Source organism: Juglans regia, chromosome 13 (genome assembly GCF_001411555.2).
Source record: "Juglans regia cultivar Chandler chromosome 13, Walnut 2.0, whole genome shotgun sequence".
Taxonomy (NCBI): Eukaryota; Viridiplantae; Streptophyta; class Magnoliopsida; order Fagales; family Juglandaceae; genus Juglans; species Juglans regia.
Genome location: NC_049913.1, coordinates 37,963,706 through 37,983,608, shown reverse-complemented (window position 1 = coordinate 37,983,608; position 19,903 = coordinate 37,963,706). Strand labels below are relative to the sequence as shown.

The window sequence follows — 19,903 nt, the reverse complement described above, 5'->3', positions numbered from 1 at the left end:
ATCTGGCTTTTTCCTTAAAAAATTTCTCTTCGCTATCTGATTGACTACGTCACCCTCTACGTGCGCAATGCTATCATGCGCCCACCATCCCCTTCTATCCCTATAACATGATGTCCTCATTTCCATATCATGTTCCCAACCCCAACCCCAACCCCAACCCCTCTCTCTCTCTCTCTCTCTCTCTCATTCATGTTCCATCACGATTCTATAAATACTCAGAAAATGAAGAAATGGAGAGAGCTCATGATAACAAGAAGAGGACGCTATGAGCCTATCCCTCCTCACCAGCCAATTTAATATTTGATAGGTACTAAATAAACTAAACCCTGGGTGGAACGGTGCGCACGATAAGAATCGCAAAATTCTCGAACCCCACTCCCCCATGAGTCAGCCTTTTTGTCAATAGTCAGAATCAGCTTCACTATTTCCCCACAACACCACTTACCCACTTTTTCTAGTTGAATTTCTTCGAGTCGTAAGCACTCTCTCTCTCTCTCTCTCTCTCTCCCTCCCTCTCTCTCTGAAAGCTCCAAAGCAAAAATGGAGGGTCTTCCTCCTGGTTACCGTCCCAACGTTGGCATTTGCCTCGTCAACTCTGACAACCAAGTAACTTCTGTCCCTTTTCCAGTTTTTCCTTTTTTTGTTAAGGGCGTAGATGGTCAGCTGTTTCTGTAATAAGAAGAGATATTAAAAATCGGCAGTGGATTTTCTTGTAGAAAAGTAGAATTGAGTGTTGAATATCTTTCTCTGAGTTTTTTTCAATTTCTTGGCAATGGTTTTTGTCTTTGTTGGACTTACCCTGTATTATTCTTTTCTTGTGGCTTTCTTGAAATCAGGACTCAAATCAAGTTATGATCTTTTCTTGTAATTTTTTTAAAACTATAGAATATTTTAGTCTGGACTCATCTGCAAGACTGCAATTAGAAATTTCGGTCAAACTCTGGCTGGAATTATTGATGTTGGGTGTTTAGGTTGGTTGAGTTTTTTCAGTAGAATTAAACACAACGCTAGAATGATATTTACCTACATGGATTAAATTATGGAGTGGAACAAGTAAAGCTGTAATAAAAAAAAACTCAAGATTCATTTCGGAGCTCTGCCTGCATAAGCAAATGGACAAAAAATGTCAACTTTTTGAGATTTTCTTGCAGGTATTTGTGGCTTCAAGATTGAATGTTCCAGGTGCATGGCAGATGCCTCAGGTGATACAGCATAGATGCTCTGTTTTGCTTTTATGATACCTCTTAACAAGCTCATGTTTTTATTTATTTATGCAATTAGATGCACACATCATATGGATTCATGGCCAAATTTTTTAAGGGCACTGATTTGATTCCTTAGGATTTGACCGCATGACTTACGGTATCTAGTAGATGATACTGTGTAGAGTAAATGCATTCCTTATCATTGCGCTCTATTAATAGAATTCTGTTGCCACATGAATTAACTGTGGCCGCTAAGGTAGTGGGGCCAAAGGGTTTGACCTAGTTATTCATATCCCCACCTCTCCATTTGCTGTTGTCATCCTACGAGACATTTTCCACACGGTAAAAGACTCTTTACCAATATTTTCCCAAGTGATTTGTTGAATGGACCATCATTACCTGCTGTCTCTGGGCAGAAAAGTTTGTCATGTTGGGTTCTAAGTCTATTTTGGCCTCAGACAAATCTTGGGTTTACTTGGAGTCAGTGACATCCTTCCTCAAGGCCATACTTAAGGTGAAATGATCCATTTTACGGATTTTGGTCTCAACCAACCACTATAGAGTTTGAACTTTCTTTTGCATCGTGCCACAATGTTTTTTTAGATTCCCAATTTTTACCCTACATTTTTCCTTAGTGGCAACATATTGCAGCTGACTTCAATTGGCTATGGGATCTTTAATCTCAGGGAGGCATCGAAGATGGCGAAGAGCCCAAATCTGCAGCCACCAGAGAACTGCGAGAAGAAACTGGAATAGTATCTGCTGAAATTATTGCCGAGGTTTGTAGGGGAAAAATGAAGCGCTTCTACTGTTTCAGTTTGCTGTTTGTTTAGTTCTATACCAGTACGATTATGCCCACGAATTCACTGGACCACCAAAATGTCAAATTTTAGGTCTCCTCATGTTTAAAAAATAATGTAATAATGATTAGGTTGCGTTTAGATAGTGAGGTGATCTCAGATATTCTGTGAATAGTAATGAAAAAGTAATGATAAAATATTAAATAGTAGTGAATAGTAGTGAAAAGTAGGTAAAAAATAATAATAAAATAATGACTCCACTACCCAAACTAGCCCTAAGAAAACAAAAGATAGAACATGCCAAACTTTATTTCTGTACCATCACGATTCTTTGAACATTTTTTGAAATCACTTCGATGAAGGTGCTAGAGTTGTATAATTTCACTGCAGGATGAAGCAATCTCAGAATGCTTGAAGCTTATAAGATGTGCTGGTATAATATGTTGCCACTCAAAGTCTATTTTGTAGGGTGGAGTAAAGTAAGGATAGCTTCTTTGTTAATTATGATTCAGAATATGTGCTAACAGGTTCCAAATTGGTTGACGTATGACTTCCCTCCTGCTGTGAAGGCCAAAGTGAATCGTCTTTGGGGAGGTGAATGGCATGGGCAGGCACAGAAGTGGTGCGTCTTTCTTTCTTCGGACACTCAAATGCATCATGAAAGAAAAACCATGTCTGGTTTTTTAAATATCCATTTGATTTTTGTCCCTCTTCAATTAGCCTTTGTTTTATTTTGGTATCTAAATACCATATTGTTTTGAACTCTGCAACTAGTAATGAGATGCATCTTGAGCTTGATGAATCAATCTCAAGGCCTGGTTTCTTCTAATTCTCATTTTCCACATTATCTTCTGTTCCACGCAATTCTATTAGAGTGTTTTCTTTCTTCCATTGGCCTTTGTTTGAATCTCAGAAACAACTGAGGGGAAGGAAAATCAAATTGCTTGAAGTAGCAGCTTCACTTCTTAAGCACTCAAGCAACTTTCTTTCCTCAGTCTTCTTCAGATCCAAACATAGGTTATGCTTTTCCAGGGAAATATATTAATTGTACCAGTTATATATGTGCGAATTGACCAATATGCATTTCTTATATGAGAGGAGAAGTGCCTGTTTGAGCATCCAGCTAAAGGAACTGTTTGTTTATTTATTTTTAGTCATTAACCTATGTTTGGAAACCCTTTTCCAAAAAAAAACTATAAGTGGAAAATAATGCCCCAAGTCTGCAATAGACTATTGATCTTCTTATATGTCCTAAAAATCTAACAGCTTTGCAATAACAGAGATTATATGTATTAGAGAGTAAGAGCTTCACAATAAAAGATGAAGAAGTTTTAGGTCAAGGTTTAAATTCGTTTACCAAAAGCTACCTTCCCAGAGGCTGTTTAGAGTGTAAACATCAGCTTCTTGATTAATTTAGTGGAAAGCGCCTCTCAGTTGCTTTAATGATAAATTAGGTCTCATATGGATTTTTTGTTCCTCAATCGTCTAAGATGTTTTCAAGGCTGACATCTATGCCTTTTGCATGCACAGAAAACAATTGACACCATGCATGCAAGACATGGAATACTTTTATTTGGTTGCCGTGAAAAATACATTTGGGTTTGTCTAACTTACTGGTACTCTTCACTCGTCAGGCTCCCATCTTAGTGAATTATGTGCACCCACAAATGAAACATTGAACAAATGTATTTTTTTGTCTTTGCCATTTGTATTTTTCAAGTCTCCATCCTTCATGCCTTTCCTCTCTGCTTATATTTTTTTGTCTTCGCCACTTGTATATGAAACATTGAACCCTTCCATCAATCTCTTACACTGTACCATGTGCCGATAGATTTATATGGGTATTTTACCCCAATACTTTGTGCTGCGTGATGATGAATTTGGACACATGACAGGTTCCTTATGAGATCAACAAAAGATGACAGTGAGATCAACCTAGCTAATGGTGAAGCAGAACCCGAATTTGCAGAGTGGAAATGGGCAAGCCCGGAAGAAGTTATTGAGCAGGTGTGCTACAGAAACTCTTTTGAGATAAATCTTTCTATCTGTTTCGACTTGGTAACATAAGGGATAAAACTGTTGGCAGGCGGTGGACTACAAAAGGCCAACGTATGAGGAAGTTATGAGCACCTTCAAGCCATACCTTAATGGAAATACAATATCCACAAAATGTAGATCGTCTAAATGGTGAACGTTGTGGGTGTGGATCTTGTGGTTTTGTAGTTCTGTCCATGATCTACTCAATTTACGTGTAAAATTTGGATTCGGTAGAAGTTTTCTCTTTGTAAATGGAAATGCGAGTAAGTACTTAAAGATTAAATGGATGTTTTTGTTTTGTGATAATAAAATCTGTGTCCAATTAATTTTACTCGTTTGCTTTCATGAAAACATGCATCATTTTGTTCATGTTGGGAGTGTCAAACCAAATCTCAAACCTCCATACACGTGGCATTCATACAATTTTTCAACTTAACACATCTTTATACGTGAGATTTATAATCTTTTTTAATTTTTCATAAATAATATTAAATTCATCTTAATATCAAATGCATCTAAACTCATTTTAAATAATCCAATACAACTCATTTCACATATTCAATTCATTACTATTCTCAAAGTGTTTTGTTCAGCTCAACTTTCAAAAACAACTAAATGTATAATTAATTAGCCTTTTTCCCTTTTTAGCCTCTCGGATTGGTCGTCATAATTTAGGTCATCATCCCATCCGCTTTTCCTTTGTTTTCCTTTACTTTCAATTCATCCAAACATTAAATGACGGGTGTGTTACTTTGTTCCTGTTAAATTACAGTGGTCCAAGTTGTAAGAATTTTATTGGGGGGTAATAGTTGAGCATAGAATGATAGAAACGTATGTAATATACGAAGCGTACACCGTTTTTCTCTTGTTGGTGCGGGATCTCTGGCTGATTTAACGGAGGGATCTTCCGTTCCGCACCGCCATTGCGTTTGTCTGCTGACCTGGCACCATCTTATTGGTTGCTTTACTCAATCGGAGAGAAACCATACCCACCGGGGAATTGCCAAACTATTTTCAGATCCGACACACAGAGGGGGGAAAAGAGGGACACGCAGACATAAGCGACAAGTGTTATTGGACTGAGCTGAGGGGAAAGATAGGGTGCGGCGCGTTGCAGATTTAACAATGGAAGGCTTTGTACGATGGTTTCAGAGTCTCTCCACCTCTTCCTCTTGTTCTTCTTCTGCTGTTGTCGACGCCATTGACTGTAACAGCCGTCATGAACGCTCACCAAACGACGCCGTCCAACCATCACCATCACAATCACCATCGTCAACCACCGAACAACACAGGGAAGAGAAACAAATTCAAAAGGAGCTGACGATCACTGTGGATATCAATATCTCGGGCTTGAAGCCGATCAAGGTCCCCCAACGAAAAAACCAGAGACTTGCCCCTACGGAACCTCGCAAGGTGAGTCAACCGTCAAGCGCACAATCTCTCTCTCAGCTGTTCTTGCAATTGTGGCAAAATGATAAGATAAGGCCCGCATTTTGAGACCTGCTGCTGCAATTAGTTCTGTCCTTTTCTAGACTGAATATCTGATCCAAATTATGCGCTTCGTATCATTTTATTCTTTCTTTATTTTGAAGAAAATAATAATTTACTTCACGGCTGTATTTGACTATATGTAAAAAAATTCGCCTTTCCAAATTGTGATCATTTACAGCTACAGTTCAGTTGACGAGCTCAAATTTTATTATTAATAAACATACGCAGACACACGAGCGCGCATATATGTACACACACACACACGTGAATGAGGCGGTGGTCGATTGATTCATATCCGGTCTGTGCTGCTTTGGAGAACACCGAGGGCACCAAGCAATTTCGTGTCCTCGGTCGCTTTGTTGACCGAGAAACAACAAGGTTTTTCTTTATTTGTTTTCTTTTGGTTCATCGTATTTTATAATTGTTTGTCAATCAATTTCATGCGCCGATCATGGATATGAAACTGTGTTAGCAGCTTTACATGTTATATACGGGTCAATGATATCTTTCTCTCGAATAATATTGGTGTTGAAAAACTTACGTAATTTTCATATGTAATTTTGCGATTCTTGATTATGGAATAAATGAAAAAACATCATTTTGTGTTGCGTGTTATGTGTCTGTTTCTTCTTGTGTTTTTCCCTGTACTTGGCCATGAAGGTGGTTTATTTCGTGCTCTTTGGGGTTTTGATTATTCAAAGTTGTCAATCCAAGGTTGAAGTAAAGTAATAATATTTAACACAGATCTCGTTGAGGAAAGTAGCCATTAGTCCTTAAATTTACTTTCAGGTAAGGTGATCTGGTCAAATTAATGTTCATGATCACTTCTTACCGGTGTACATACTTTAGAGTATGCTAAACTTTGCTGCACTATTGATAACCTATTGATAGTTGTTAACAATCAGGCAAATAAGCCAGCCATATGAAATTTTTTTTAGTATTGATTTAATTTCTTCCGGAATGTGAAACTGCCTTGTCTTTGTTCAAGTGCTAAATGATTGAGGGAAACAATGAAAATTTATCCATGTCAAGTTGACAAATCAGGGAGAATGATGTTTGCAGAACGTGATCCGACATGAATTGATAAATTCATGAGATAGTGGCACTAACGTATGGATGGATAACAAGGTTGAGTCAATGTGGTCAAGAGTAGTGCAACTCTTCTTTTATGTTCCTTTTTTCTTAGTAGTGCAATGTAAATGAATTTTGATTTGGATCATGGCATTAATGTGAGTGCATTTTGATGGTGGTGCAACAATCGTAAGTAGATTTTCTAAGCACAGAGACAGTTAATCAAGGAAAATTTCCAAATGTCGGTTTTTCTTATATATATAGATATTTTATGTATGACCAGGTTTGATTGCCTAATTGGTATCATATCAGCAAATCATTCTTTAAGAATGCAATGTCAATGACAATATTCACCCGCTCAGCTTGTATGGAATGCACAATTATTATCATTATTATCAATCAAAAAGATTAATAGAATCACCCATAAGAAAATAAATGTAGATAGAGTCTGTATGTGGTTCGGGAATGCTCCATTCCTTTTTCTCAACTGTCCTGTTGTTTGTTTGGAATTTGGATGGGGGAGTGATAGGATATATCCATAATTCCGTAATACATTTTCTAATGAAAAAATGTGTGAGGACTTTGAAATATCAAAATATTACATCTTTGTTACTATAGAATAATTTGTTGTCCTTTCAGTTTATTGCATAGTGTCTGTGAAGTAACTACATATGTTCAAATATGCACTAACAATGACAATCTTTTTTTTTTTCCGGGGGGACTTCAATTGTTGTATCCACTTGCTTTTGAAATGTTGACGTTTCATGTTTGATTTACTCAGACCATGCTTGAAAAAGAGTTCTTCACCGAATACGGTGAGGCAAGTCAATATGAAATTGAGGAAGTAATTGGCAAAGGAAGCTATGGGGTTGTTGCGTCTGCAATTGATACTCACACTGGAGAGAGGGTGGCTATAAAGAAAATTAATGATGTCTTTGAGCATGTTTCTGATGCCACACGCATTCTAAGAGAGGTGAAGCTCCTAAGGCTGCTACATCACCCAGATATTGTAGAAATAAAACATCTTATGCTTCCTCCATGTCGAAGAGAATTTCAAGATATTTATGTCGTGTTTGAGTTGATGGAATCTGATCTTCACCAAGTTATAAAGGCAAACGACGATCTTACACCTGAACATTATCAATTTTTCTTATACCAGCTTCTCCGAGCTTTAAAATATATTCACACAGGTTGAACCTCCATTTTTCAATGTCCTATAATAGAATTTCCTTTGGTTTTTACAAATCAGTGCCTCTGATACGTTTTCTTTTATGTTTTTGTTTTCTTTGCAGCAAATGTTTTCCATCGAGATTTAAAGCCAAAAAATATACTTGCCAATGCAGATTGCAAGCTAAAGATATGTGACTTTGGGCTTGCTCGTGCATCATTTAATGATGCCCCATCGGCTATTTTCTGGACTGTATGTGTTTCCCTCGATAGAAATTGTTATGTGTCACTTTTTTCAATGTTTTATTAAGCCTATACAAATGACCAACTGTAATTTTTTCTAAGGATTATGTGGCAACCCGATGGTACCGTGCTCCTGAACTCTGCGGTTCATTTTTTTCCAAGGTGAGTATTCCAATCCCCTGTGATTTTCAGTTCTAATGAATTTCTCCTATGGATATTTAAGTTTTTCAGAGGTACTTCTTTTGTGATTTCTGCTTGGGCTCGGGGAGACGGTTGCGCTTAAGTCTGTTTAGTGGAAGATACTGCATCTTTACTGATGAATCAATTGAAATTTGAAGAAGCTATCCTGCTTACTATATCAATTTCTAATTTTGGTTCATAAGATCTCGTTTTGAATTTACATGGTTATATTTTCTCTGGATTATGGTTGGTATGGCAGGTTGATCATCTGTGGTGATACATTTTTTGCTTTTGGTATCTGATTTCAACTCTCTGTTTTCTGCAGTGGGGGAGTTTATGTTATTTCTCTTTGACTTGCATGCTTTGTGTAGGATTAAAAATAGAGCCAATCCCTCCCAGATTTTGGTAATGCATTTTTTTGATCGTCTTTTACAGTACACCCCTGCTATCGATATATGGAGCATAGGATGTATATTTGCAGAAATGCTCACAGGAAAACCCTTGTTTCCTGGGAAAAATGTGGCACATGAATTGGATCTCATAACAGATTTGCTTGGCACTCCTGCAGCTGAAACCATTGCTAGGGTTTGTTGTATTTTTTGATCGGTCTCTTTGATATTATATTTCTCTTAAAACATTGTTAATATTTTTTAAGTGGTTCTTCGAATTTAAATTCACATCTATTTTAAACGTATGCTCTTGAGAGTTCATCAATTAGATTGTTTCTATTACCTGCAGATTCGGAATGAAAAGGCTAGAAGATATTTAAATAGCATGAGGAAAAAGCCACCAACTCCTTTCTCGCAAAAATTCCCCAATGCAGATCCATTGGCTCTTCGTTTACTAGAGCGTTTGCTTGCGTTTGATCCTAAAGATCGCCTGTCAGCTGAAGAGATAAGATTTTAGTAAAACTGATTGTTGTCTTGTCTACTGCAATTTTTAAAAATTATCATATGTAGAATCTGGTCGGACATCATATATTTATTTCCTGATATTGTCACTTGTTTCTTTTTCAGGCATTAGCTGATCCATATTTCAACGGATTGGCGAATGTGGACAATGAACCATCTATGCAACCCATTTCAAAACTTGAGTTTGAGTTTGAAAGGAGGAAATTGACAAAAGATGATGTAAGGGAGCTAATCTATAGAGAGGTATGACCATGGAGATTATAGGGGCCTCAGTACTACTATTCTTTATATCTTGATTTGCATTGTTCTCTTTCCCTTTCCATCTGTTATGGTGTAAATCTCAAACCATGCAGATCTTAGAGTATCATCCACAAATGCTGCAGGAGTACCTACAAGGTGCAGATCAGAGTAGCTTCATGTATCCAAGGTATTAGTGTTATTGTGCTTGTTATTACTACTACTACTGCTACTAATACTACCAATTAGGACTGTTCATCCAGGTTCTGGACCAGGTATCCGGGTATATCCGGCCCGGAATCCGGATTTCAAACCCGGCCCGGGTTATAACCCGGGCTGGAACCTGGATGAATCCGGGTTTTGGGTTCTACCTGGGTTTTTTTTTTTTTTTAAAAGGTAATGTTGAAAAGCATAATGTTTTTATTTTATTTTATCTAAAAGCCGATATTTCTGTTAAAAAGCATAATACTAACAGAAAATTGTCCATAATAATAAAAATGTATCAAAATGGAAAACTAAATTTTATGTAAAAAATAACTAAAGTTATAAACTAATTAACATTTTAACTAAATGCATGCAACACACAATGCGATTCACTACATATTACATTATTTTATATTTATACATTACATTATAAAACACAAAAATTAAAAAATTACAATATATGAATTATACAATCAGTAGCATGGTCTTCCATCATCAACTTTTATTCTAGTATTCCAACTCAGTGGCTCTTTGGGGTTAGTTCTCAAATGTTGCGGTTAGTTCTCAATGGCTGTCCCATTGAACTGAGATTGGTAGTACGAATGTGAATCAAGAGCAAGCATCTGCACAAGAGAATGCATAATATCAAACTCAATCTATCAACCAAACCATTTAATAAAGCAATTCAAAACCAATTCAGTAAGCCATGATACTCCAAATACCTGTTCCTGTGAATGGAAATACATGAATGGCATATAATGCAAGAAATGGCTTTTACCCACAGACCTGCACGTGAAAGGAATCCCCACCTAATGCAGGATAGCATGTTAGGTTCACAATGCATTAAATCTGAGTCACACATCACAAGAAAAATCTACTCTGTATTCAGAATAAACCCATGTACTTGTATCAAACCAAAATTAAACTCCACATATTTGTTCAGTTACGAAATACACTTTCCACAATAACTATGAGGGCTCCACTACTAACCCCAACATATGCAATATTACCTAAGCTCCAGGTTAAAATAAATTAAAAAACAAAAAGGTAAAACAAGCAAGTTGAAAAACCAATTCTTTATATGGTATGGAGGAATGGAATGGAATACTTTTACCTTTGGGGATATAAGCAGAGAATCATGACAGATGATGCTATCTTTAGATGACCATAGGGAGCATTATAATTTATGACCTTATCATTAATTACAATTCTTGAAAGCGATAAGCAGAAATAGAAGTCAGTTCCATGTTATGTCGAAAGAGAGTTATGTCGAAAGAGAGTTATAGAAGTCACAAGAAAAATACAAAGAAGAGATTTACGCTACCGACATGAGGGTGCATAACAGTCAACCATTCCAAAGAAGAGATTTCTAAACATTTTCTCAACCTATCAAGCAATCTGTCTATATAAATCCTGCACCGCACCCTGTTCTCTGCATCAAAAGCATAGTCACAGCTGAATGTATCAATTACTTTTACTACATATTGACAATCTTCTCATAAGTAATATATCTGCAGGAGCAAATGAAAGAGTCAAAAAAGGAACCATTTGGGAAAAAACCCTTAAAACTTAAGAATCACCAAAAGAGAAAACTGATTGAAGATCCGAATCACAGCATCACCTAGAAGATTTACGCTTCTCGTCAGCTGAACAAAGCCCATCATAATCTTTCAAATACCAAGACATTTTAACCCATAAAAATACTCTTTAAACATTCTCATCAAAACAAACTCAAAATCAACAAACAAAGAACAAAACAAACAAAGAGAAGAAAACATACCCAAGGATGAAGACGACGCTTTGATCGGCAGAGGAGGCTAGGGTTTCGGTGAGAGAGAGAGAGAGAGAGAGAGGGTTTTGGCGTTGGCGTCTCAGAAAAGAAAAAGAAAAGGATGACTTAGAAAAGAAAAAGAAAAGGATGAGGAAATCCTAAAAATCTTTGCTGAAAGGCTGACGGGTTTCATGGTCACTGGTGGGGAGTGAAGAATGAAAGAGAGACACGACGACGGCTAGGGTTTCGTGGCTAGGGTTTCGCGTGAGAGAGAACTTGGGGGAGTGAAGAATTGAAATCTGAAGTGAGATTTTTTTTTTTATCTAAACTCGGGTACCAGGATTTTAATACGGAATCCGGATCTCATACCCGGATCAGGGCTGGCTATATCCGGTTTTCACATTGCAGGTTCTGGCCCGGGTTTGACCTGGGCTGAAAATCGTTACTGGGACCCCGGATGAACAGTCTTACTACCAATCCTAGTTTATTCTGCTAAATTAGCTTTATTTCACTACACATCATCATGTTTCTTCTGGAGAGAACATCCCTTTTTACTTGGAGAAATTATTTTGTGCAACGTAATTTGATTTAACTCATTATTAACTATTCATGTTTGATGACTTTTTTTGTCCTTGTTTTTTATTCCTTCTTTCTTAATAAGTTTTATGTAACCCAGTGGACTTGATCGATTCAAGCGACTATTTGCCCATCTTGAGGAACAGTATGGTAAAAGAGAAAGAAGCACTGCACTCCAAAGGAAGCATGCCTCCTTGCCTAGGTTAAGTGTTGGACAAAATATGTTTTATCTGATGGCTATGCAGTTTGTTTGATTTTTTCATCTTTTCCACACTGATGGTTGTTATCCTTTCTATCCACCAGGGAAAGGGTTTCTGCACCCCAAGATGAGACTTCTTACCAAAATGGTTGTAAAAAGTGTAATGCAGCTTCAGCTTCTCGTGCAACCATCCAGAGCCCTCCAAGGTCCGAAAGGATTGAGACAATAGAATATACTTACCAAAATGCATTAGCTATGCAGAACGGCTGTAGCAAACCAAGTAATAGTCCCCGCAACCTGTTGAAGAGTGCCAGCATAAGTGCTTCTAAATGTTTGGCTGTAAAAGGAAATAATTGTGAGGTAAGTATTCTCTGATCAAGTATTAAATGTCCATTTGTTTGCAACTCACACATCATAGAACACTGGCCTTCCCCACATTCGCAAGCTACTCAAAACTGTTTCTCCTTATGAAGAGGGCATATAGAATGGGGTACTATCGTTTGTGTGTATGCACTATCTTGTTGGCACTTTTTGTGGCGTGTAGTCCATTATCGACATGAGAAAAGTTGCTGGCTACGTCCATTGTTTGGGACACAAACATGTAACTCTGCACCTCTGTTGTATTACAGGAAGAAACAATCCTGGAACAAGACGAAGAGGCGGTTGGTTGGTTGTCATAGAAAGTCGGAACAACATTATGCTTGGATTATACTGCTGATATGTGCAATGTTGGGATAGCTTTGTTTTACCTGCTAGGCCCTGATACTAATTGTGCCTTTTTTGCTAGTAGAAGGAAAGAAATGTTTTATTATAATTGTTCACAATTGCAAGAATTGGGTAATTGTATATGACATGGCTTTGGCCAAACTATCATAGTTTTGGTCGGAACCTGGATGAATAGTCTTAAAACTATGCGATGCATCTTGGTATTTCTTTTTCCCTCATCTTACGTCGGAAGCTATTAAAATATAATAATCTTTGCTATGCCTTTTAAGTTATTAAGCTTCAACATCTCTGATTTTGCGGAATTCCTCTCCATAAGTTTGTGCAATATTATTTAACATATTAATTTCCAAAGTGTTAGCTCATTAATAACTAACAATGTTTTGGTAGTTTTTGAGGCAGTAACTTCTTAAGGTGGAAAAGTTGTGGGGGGTGGGATTATGGGGTTAAACCTCGATCCGTTTGAACTATTTTCCAAAACTTTTCCACACCTTTGTAGCAACCAAATGAAACCTCAATTTCCCCGATATTTTCCCAGGAAACAAACAGACCAAAAGGCCAAGGAAGGAAATGAAATATGAAAACCTATTAGGCGACTATAGAGGCCTGGACCCTACTACCCATAATTTGCTCATGAGCTATTTGGTAACGTTCCTTCCCCACGAAAGAAATTTCTTCAACACACAGTTTGCTGATAATGATATCACAAAATTAGTGTACGTAACGATATGGAAATTCAACTTTTATCACAAAATTACTGAATATTAACCTTGTCAATTATTTTGTAAGCCAGCATGAAAATTCGACCATGACAATGACTGTTGGCGTATTTATTTCTCAATTGGTGTTCTTGCAAAAGTCCACATTTCGTTTCGTTTATTTTCACAATTCTTTTCAACTCATCTTATCTAATTATTACAATTTTTTTAAATTTTCACACAAAATAAAATAAGCAATTCAACTTTTTTAAATTTCAAAACAAAATAATATTAAAAAAATATATTCTAACAAAATTTTATTCAACTTTCAACTTTTATCTCACCTAATTTCTTTTGCAAAAACAAACGAGATAAGGGCTACTGGTACTTGATTGTTGTCTAACATAGCTTAATGACCATGTTAAACTTACTTACCAATTGAATTATAGAAATGATATTTGTAATTTTACCGTGTTTAAGCCATGCACACTTTTTTTTTTTAAAAAAAAATAGATAAATTAGGGATCTACATAAAAAAATTATTTTTCTAATAATGGATCCCATTTTTTTTTTTAAAAGGAGTGCAAAAGTTACACATTCTATAACTATATCTAGCATTACTCATAGCCAAGATATGTTTAACTAGCATTGTACAGGACTTTTGAGTGGTATTATACTTGCGTATTGTTGTTCAAGAGTAGCTCAAAACTTTGGATTGAGAATCTCCTTGAAATAATTGCAATGAAAAGAAAAATAATTTATACAGTTTTAAAGTGTGTAAATTTTATTATTTAAAATAAAATGAGGGACACTAAGGTAGTTTGGGGGTTGGGATGAGACACAAAATTCTCATCTCATCTCATCTCATCATTACACTTTTTTCAAATTCTTATACAAAATATAATAAATAATTCAATTTTTTTAAATTCCAATTCAACTTTTTCAAATTTCAAAACAATAATAATACTAAAACATAATATTTTAAACACTAAAACAAAACACTAAATTCTCATCTCATCCCCCAAACCTATCCTACTCGATTTGGATTGAAATAGACTCTCAACCCACCCTATCTCATCTCATTATTATAACTTTCACAAATTTTCATACAAAATATAATAAACCATTCAAATTTTTCAAATTTTTAACCAATTATAATATTAAAAAATAATATTCTAACAATATTTTATTCAACTTTTAACTTTCATCTCAGCTCATCTTTTATCTCAATTCGTATCCAAACCCTAACCTAATCCACACCAAAAAAACCTGCTTTCTCACGGTAGGCTCTATTTTTTGTCAAAGAGGCTGCAGAGCAGATGCTAAAACTATATCTAGCAGAGCAGATGCTAAAACCATATCCAGAAGCAGGGATGTATTTTATGAAATTTAGTAAATGGCTTCTGTCCGACTATAGGTGAAACAAAAGCAGCAAATTTTTGAAGATCGAATTATAAGCCTGAATAATATCATTGCATCTGAACAACATAAACCAAACGTGAAATTGAGGAAAAAAAAAAGACAACGTATATCCATCAAATCCTTTACATATTTGACTATGTCGCGCACAAAAGCAGCCTGTTCTACAAATATATATAGCTGAATATAACAGTACAAAATGGTCACTACCATAAACTAGAGTCTGGTGCACGCATGTGTTGCATGCACTTTCTTTTACGCTTTATCCTTATCCAACTGAAACTTTTGTTTCCTAGTTGAGTTCTGTTTTTCTTCAGTTGCGTTAATTTCCAATTTGGTCTCTGTTTTCTGAAGTTGAGTCAGTTTTGGAATTTAATCGGGTTTGAGTCTGTAAGGCTATAGAAGAAGCTGTATTGATATTAAAAAAATTATCTTTGAAGTTGTTTATGAGACTTTGTTTGGGAGGCCAAGGTTCCCCGAAAGCTTTATTTACTTGCTCAAATTTTCCCCTGTTTCAAGATAGGGAAACAGAGGAGAAACTCCTCATTTAATCGACATATCTCAGGCACGATATTTGTGTTTACAATCACACACTGTGTATAATATCTATATATATATATATATTTATATATATCAACCCCCTTCATATGCGTGGTAGCCAATTTTTTAATCAGATCTAGTTGTGATCAAAAGGAAATCACTTCACCATTTAAATCTTTTACCAAATGGCAGATCTTCCAGTTCCAAAGGGGAATTTCCAACCAGCTTCCAAAAAGTAAACGTTGATTTTTCTTTTTCTTTTTAAGCAAAGATATACCATGACTCACCTAAACTTAATTTTTAATGTTATGAACAGATCAAATCCTATTTTTTAATTCGAGACCATTTTTTACTCAGTCCAAGTCTAATTGGGGTTGTTTGTTTTCAAGCTTCCACGTTTTGGACGGTTTCAATTGATTTTATGGGGGTTTTGTTTTTCAAACAATGCTTCTTTTGTTTCTTGTATGAACCGGTGTCATCGATGAAAACCATGTAACCAAGATCAGTACCCTCTCTTAACGGAGATAAAGTCAAAACATATTGCTAATTGCAGAGGTAAGTGCACACTCTAATGCAGTCAATGTCCTCTATGTTCCTCAACTTCCTTCTTCTCTTGGCCTTCTCCCTCTTCTTCCTGGCCTTCCTCAACCACCTCACAGCCTCATCGCCACCCACTTCAACCTCTCTCTTTCCCAATGAAGCCCTCCCCACCAAAACTGGCTACCTCTCGGTCAATCCTGCCGACTCTAGTTCTGCCATGTTTTATGCCTTCTATGAAGCTCAGAACCCCATTTCACCGCTCTCCCAAACACCACTTATCATATGGCTCCAGGGCGGCCCTGGCTGCTCCTCCATGTTTGGCAACTTCTTCGAGCTCGGCCCTTGGCGCGTGACATCTCGCAAAGCCAGGTCTGAAACCTTTGTACTTGAACCAAATCCGGGCTCTTGGAACCGCATATTCGGCCTTCTTTTCCTGGATAATCCGATTGGAAGCGGGTTTAGTATCGCTTCCGCAACCGAAAATATCCCAAGAGATCAACTTTCTGTTGCCAAACATCTTTTTGCTGCGATCACTTCATTTATTGAGTTAGAGCCGTCGTTCAAGTCTCGTCCACTTTACTTTGCAGGAGAGAGCTATGCCGGAAAGTACGTTCCAGCAATTGGGTACTATATCTTGAAGGCGAATGCTAACTTGCCGGTGTCACAGCGGGTGAACTTGGGTGGTGTTGCTATCGGGAACGGCTTGACAGATCCGATGACTCAGGTTGCTACTCATGCTGCGAATGCTTACCATTCTGGTTTGATAAATGAGAGGCAGACAAGTGAGCTGGAGAAAGCGCAGCGGGAAGTGGTCAAACTGACCAAAATGGGGAAGTGGAAAGAGGCTACAGATGCTAGAACCCAGGTCTTGCTTATGTTGCAGAGAATGACAGGGCTGGCGACTTTGCACGACTTTAGCAAGAAGGTTCCTTATGAAACAGAAATGGTTTTTGCCTTTTTGAGGAAAGAAGAGGTGAAGAAGGCTTTGGGAGTAAAGGAGTCAATGGCTTACGATGTATGCAGCGATGATGTGGCGGCTGCTTTGCATGATGATTTCATGAAAAGTGTGAAGTTCATGGTGGAATTTCTGCTGAAGGAGAGCAAGGTTTTATTGTATCAAGGGCAATTCGATATGAGGGATAGTGTGGTTTCAACTGAGGCTTGGGTGAAGACGATGGCGTGGGAGGGGCTCAGTCAGTTTTTGATAGCAGAGAGGAAGGTTTGGAGAGTAAATGAAGGGCTTGCTGGGTATGTGCAAAAATGGGGGAATTTGAGTCATGTTGTGGTTTTAGGAGCCGGACATCTTGTGCCTACTGACCAGGCATTGAATTCTCAGGCAATGATAGAAGATTGGGTTTTGGAGAGAGGGCTGTTTGGCTATGAAGAGGAAGTATCGTCTTTTTCTTCTCTGTTTGATTAGTCGGATTTGTCATCAGATTCTGGGGTACCCATTTTGTAGCTATGAAGAAGAGGATTGGTCATCAGATTTCCGTAGTTCAACGTAAAATTCGTTGATCAGTCTCTTCTTCTTTTGGTAGAAATGGAGGAATTTCAGTAAATGCTTCAAATAATGATCAAAACTGGGATGTTGAGCACGCATCTATATCATCGAATAAATTCCAACACTCCGCATACCAATCGGTGAAATCTGACTTATCAGCAGAATTGCAATCCCAGCCCATGACTTTGTACATGAAATGTCCATTAATGCTAGAACCAAATGAATAACATGACTGTTTTAGTTTTTTTTTTTCACAATCCACTGTATTTCAGTCGATCTAGACTATGAAGAGTACTGATTGATGTTGATAACATATAGAGACTGACAAATGCATTAAAAAAAATAAATACTCTGACCAGCTAGCACAATCTTAATCATCAATTGCCATCGATTATAAAAGACTATCTCGTGGGTTTAATTGTTCAGCAAAAACTAAAAGTTTTGACCTTTTTTAATGTGATTTTCATAGTAGGAATGCACATTATCTAGCTGTATTAATGGAACTCCAAAAAGTCAATGACAATACCTGAGGTTAGTGATGGAGTCAGCAAGTCCCAACTTCCTCATCAAGCCCTTCTTGGCCATCTTACTCATCTTCTTCCTCCACCACATCAAAGCATTATCATAACCCCATCTCGCTATTCTCGGAGACTCCGCTTATCAGATGGCTCCAGGGTGGCCTTGGCTGCACGTCCATGGTTGGCAACTTCTTTGAGCTTGGTCCTTGGCGTGTGAAAGAACACAATACCAGCTCCGACTTACACCTTGTGCTTGAACGGAATCCGGGTTCTTGGAATCGCATATTCGGTCTTCTTTTTCTCGATAATCCAATTGGAACCGGGTTTAGCATTGCATCCGCGACTGAAGAAATACCATGTTGTATTATGTGGCTCATATTGAGGGGAACACGTATATAGAGAGAGCATATTGATGTCAAGAGTGAAGCAGATAGTAGAGTGAGCAGAGCGTAGTGTACCGAGCAGAGCAGAGCAGAGCGGAATGACTGTTTTATTGCCAGGGATGATTAATAGGTTGGGGGTGCGGGGGCAACACCTCTGTGGTACGGTATAAGGGTATTATTGAAATTTTCTAATACCTCTGTACAGCTAGGGTTAGTATAAATACAACATTATGTAACTCTATTTTGACAGTTAGTAAAAATTCAGCCCGCTCTTGTAGATGTAGGCATGCTACTTTCTTATTTTTCACTTTTCAGTATTGTTTATCATAGTTGCCGCACGTAGCACAACATCCCAAAAGACCAACATTCTGTTGCCAAGCATCTTTTTGCTGCGATCAGTCGTTTCGTCGCATCAGATCCATTGTTTAAGTGTCGTCCAATATATTTTGCAGGTGAGAGCTTTGTTGGGAAGTATGTTCCCGCAATTGGGTACTATATTCTGAAGAACAATCCCCACTTGCCAGTGTTACGGCGCTTGAACTTAGCGGGTGTTGCTATAGGAAACGGGCTCACAGACCCGGTGACTCAGGTTGCTACTCATGCTGGCTCATGCTTACTATTCTGTTTTGATAAATGAGAGGCAGAAAAATGAGTTGGAGAAGGTGCAATGGGAGGCAATTAACTTGACCAAAATGGAGAACTGGAGAGCGGCAACAAATACTAGAGTTAAGGTCTTGCATATGTTGCAAAGCATGACAGGTTTGGTCACTTGGAATGATTTTACTAAGAAAATTCCTTACAAAACCGAATTGCTATCAGAATTGTTGCGCATAGAGGAGGTGAAGAAGGCTTTGGGGGGTGAAGCAGTAGATGGATGAGATCTGCAGTGATGTTGTGGCGGCTGCATTGCATGATGATTTCATGAAGAGTGTGAGGTACACGGTGGAATTTGCTGGTGAAGAAGAGCAAGGTATTATTGTATCAAGGGAATTTTGATTTGAGGGGTAGTGTGGTTTCAACTGAGGCTTAGGTGAAAACAATGAGATGGGATGGACTTGGTGAATTCCCGATGGCGGAGAGGAAGGTTTGCGCAGTGAATGGAGGGATTTCTGGGTACCTGCAGAAATGGGGGAATTTGAGTCAGGTTGTGGTTTTAGGAGCTGGACATCTGGTGCCTAGTGACCAGACATTGAGTTCTCAGGCAATGATAGAAGATTTGGTTTTGGAGAGGGGGCTATTTGGCTATGAAGAGGAACTACCAGCTTAATTATCTCTGTTGGATTTGCCGTCAGATTTTGGGGTACCTATATTGTAGCTTATGTCTTTCCGAATCCTGTTGTACTTGCATGATATTGAAGTTCGGATACTAACATCATGCTCTATATAAATTGGTTTCACAATTCATGCTCTCAGGATTGTATTTGTCATCCTAACCCATTTCTTGCTGTCCATTTCAATCAGAAGAAAAGAAATCCTCAACCCATCGGGC

General features: G+C 37.7%; 3 protein-coding genes and 1 pseudogene across 4 annotated transcripts; all 4 read left to right on the top strand.

Annotated features, from left to right (window-relative positions):
* Positions 1-249: 249 nt before the first annotated feature.
* Positions 250-4,373, top strand: LOC109002545 (nudix hydrolase 25). Its single transcript, XM_018980336.2, has 6 exons — positions 250-606; positions 1,152-1,202; positions 1,892-1,984; positions 2,533-2,627; positions 3,901-4,012; positions 4,092-4,373. Exons 1-6 carry the CDS (start codon positions 541-543, stop codon positions 4,194-4,196), a joined length of 522 nt encoding a protein of 173 aa, XP_018835881.1. The 5' UTR covers positions 250-540; the 3' UTR covers positions 4,197-4,373.
* A 425-nt stretch (positions 4,374-4,798) lies between these two features.
* On the top strand, positions 4,799-13,036 carry LOC109002546 (mitogen-activated protein kinase 9-like). 2 transcript variants are annotated; one of them, XM_018980338.2, is made up of 12 exons: positions 5,349-5,455; positions 5,762-5,911; positions 7,386-7,794; positions 7,897-8,024; positions 8,117-8,176; positions 8,630-8,779; positions 8,933-9,088; positions 9,211-9,348; positions 9,459-9,532; positions 11,994-12,095; positions 12,197-12,452; positions 12,722-13,036. In XM_018980338.2, exons 3-12 carry the CDS (start codon positions 7,389-7,391, stop codon positions 12,770-12,772), a joined length of 1,521 nt encoding a protein of 506 aa, XP_018835883.1. In that variant the 5' UTR covers positions 5,349-5,455; positions 5,762-5,911; positions 7,386-7,388; the 3' UTR covers positions 12,773-13,036. The 2 variants fall into 2 exon arrangements, with proteins under 2 accessions (XP_018835882.1, XP_018835883.1); XM_018980337.2 differs by lacking the exon at positions 5,762-5,911 and having other exon boundaries at positions 4,799-5,455.
* Positions 13,037-15,874: 2,838 nt separating this feature from the next.
* Positions 15,875-17,727, top strand: LOC109002547 (serine carboxypeptidase-like 50). Its single transcript, XM_018980339.2, has one exon. The coding sequence runs from the start codon at positions 16,044-16,046 to the stop codon at positions 17,430-17,432; it is 1,389 nt and encodes a 462-aa protein (XP_018835884.1). The 5' UTR covers positions 15,875-16,043; the 3' UTR covers positions 17,433-17,727.
* Positions 17,728-18,029: 302 nt separating this feature from the next.
* Positions 18,030-19,875, top strand: LOC109002535 (annotated as a pseudogene).
* Positions 19,876-19,903: the final 28 nt, after the last annotated feature.

Excerpts from the sequence above, each read along its gene's own strand:
- LOC109002545 (XM_018980336.2), top strand. The coding sequence starts at position 541 with ATGGAGGGTCTTCCTCCTGGTTACCGTCCCAACGTTGGCATTTGCCTC. Across the intron at positions 1,203-1,891 it reads GTGCATGGCAGATGCCTCAG|GGAGGCATCGAAGATGGCGA; the intron begins GTGATACAGCAT and ends CTTTAATCTCAG. Across the intron at positions 1,985-2,532 it reads CTGCTGAAATTATTGCCGAG|GTTCCAAATTGGTTGACGTA; the intron begins GTTTGTAGGGGA and ends ATGTGCTAACAG.
- LOC109002546 (XM_018980337.2), top strand. The coding sequence starts at position 5,168 with ATGGAAGGCTTTGTACGATGGTTTCAGAGTCTCTCCACCTCTTCCTCT. Across the intron at positions 8,177-8,629 it reads GCGGTTCATTTTTTTCCAAG|TACACCCCTGCTATCGATAT; the intron begins GTGAGTATTCCA and ends CGTCTTTTACAG. Across the intron at positions 9,089-9,210 it reads ATCGCCTGTCAGCTGAAGAG|GCATTAGCTGATCCATATTT; the intron begins ATAAGATTTTAG and ends TTTCTTTTTCAG.
- LOC109002547 (XM_018980339.2), top strand. The coding sequence starts at position 16,044 with ATGCAGTCAATGTCCTCTATGTTCCTCAACTTCCTTCTTCTCTTGGCC.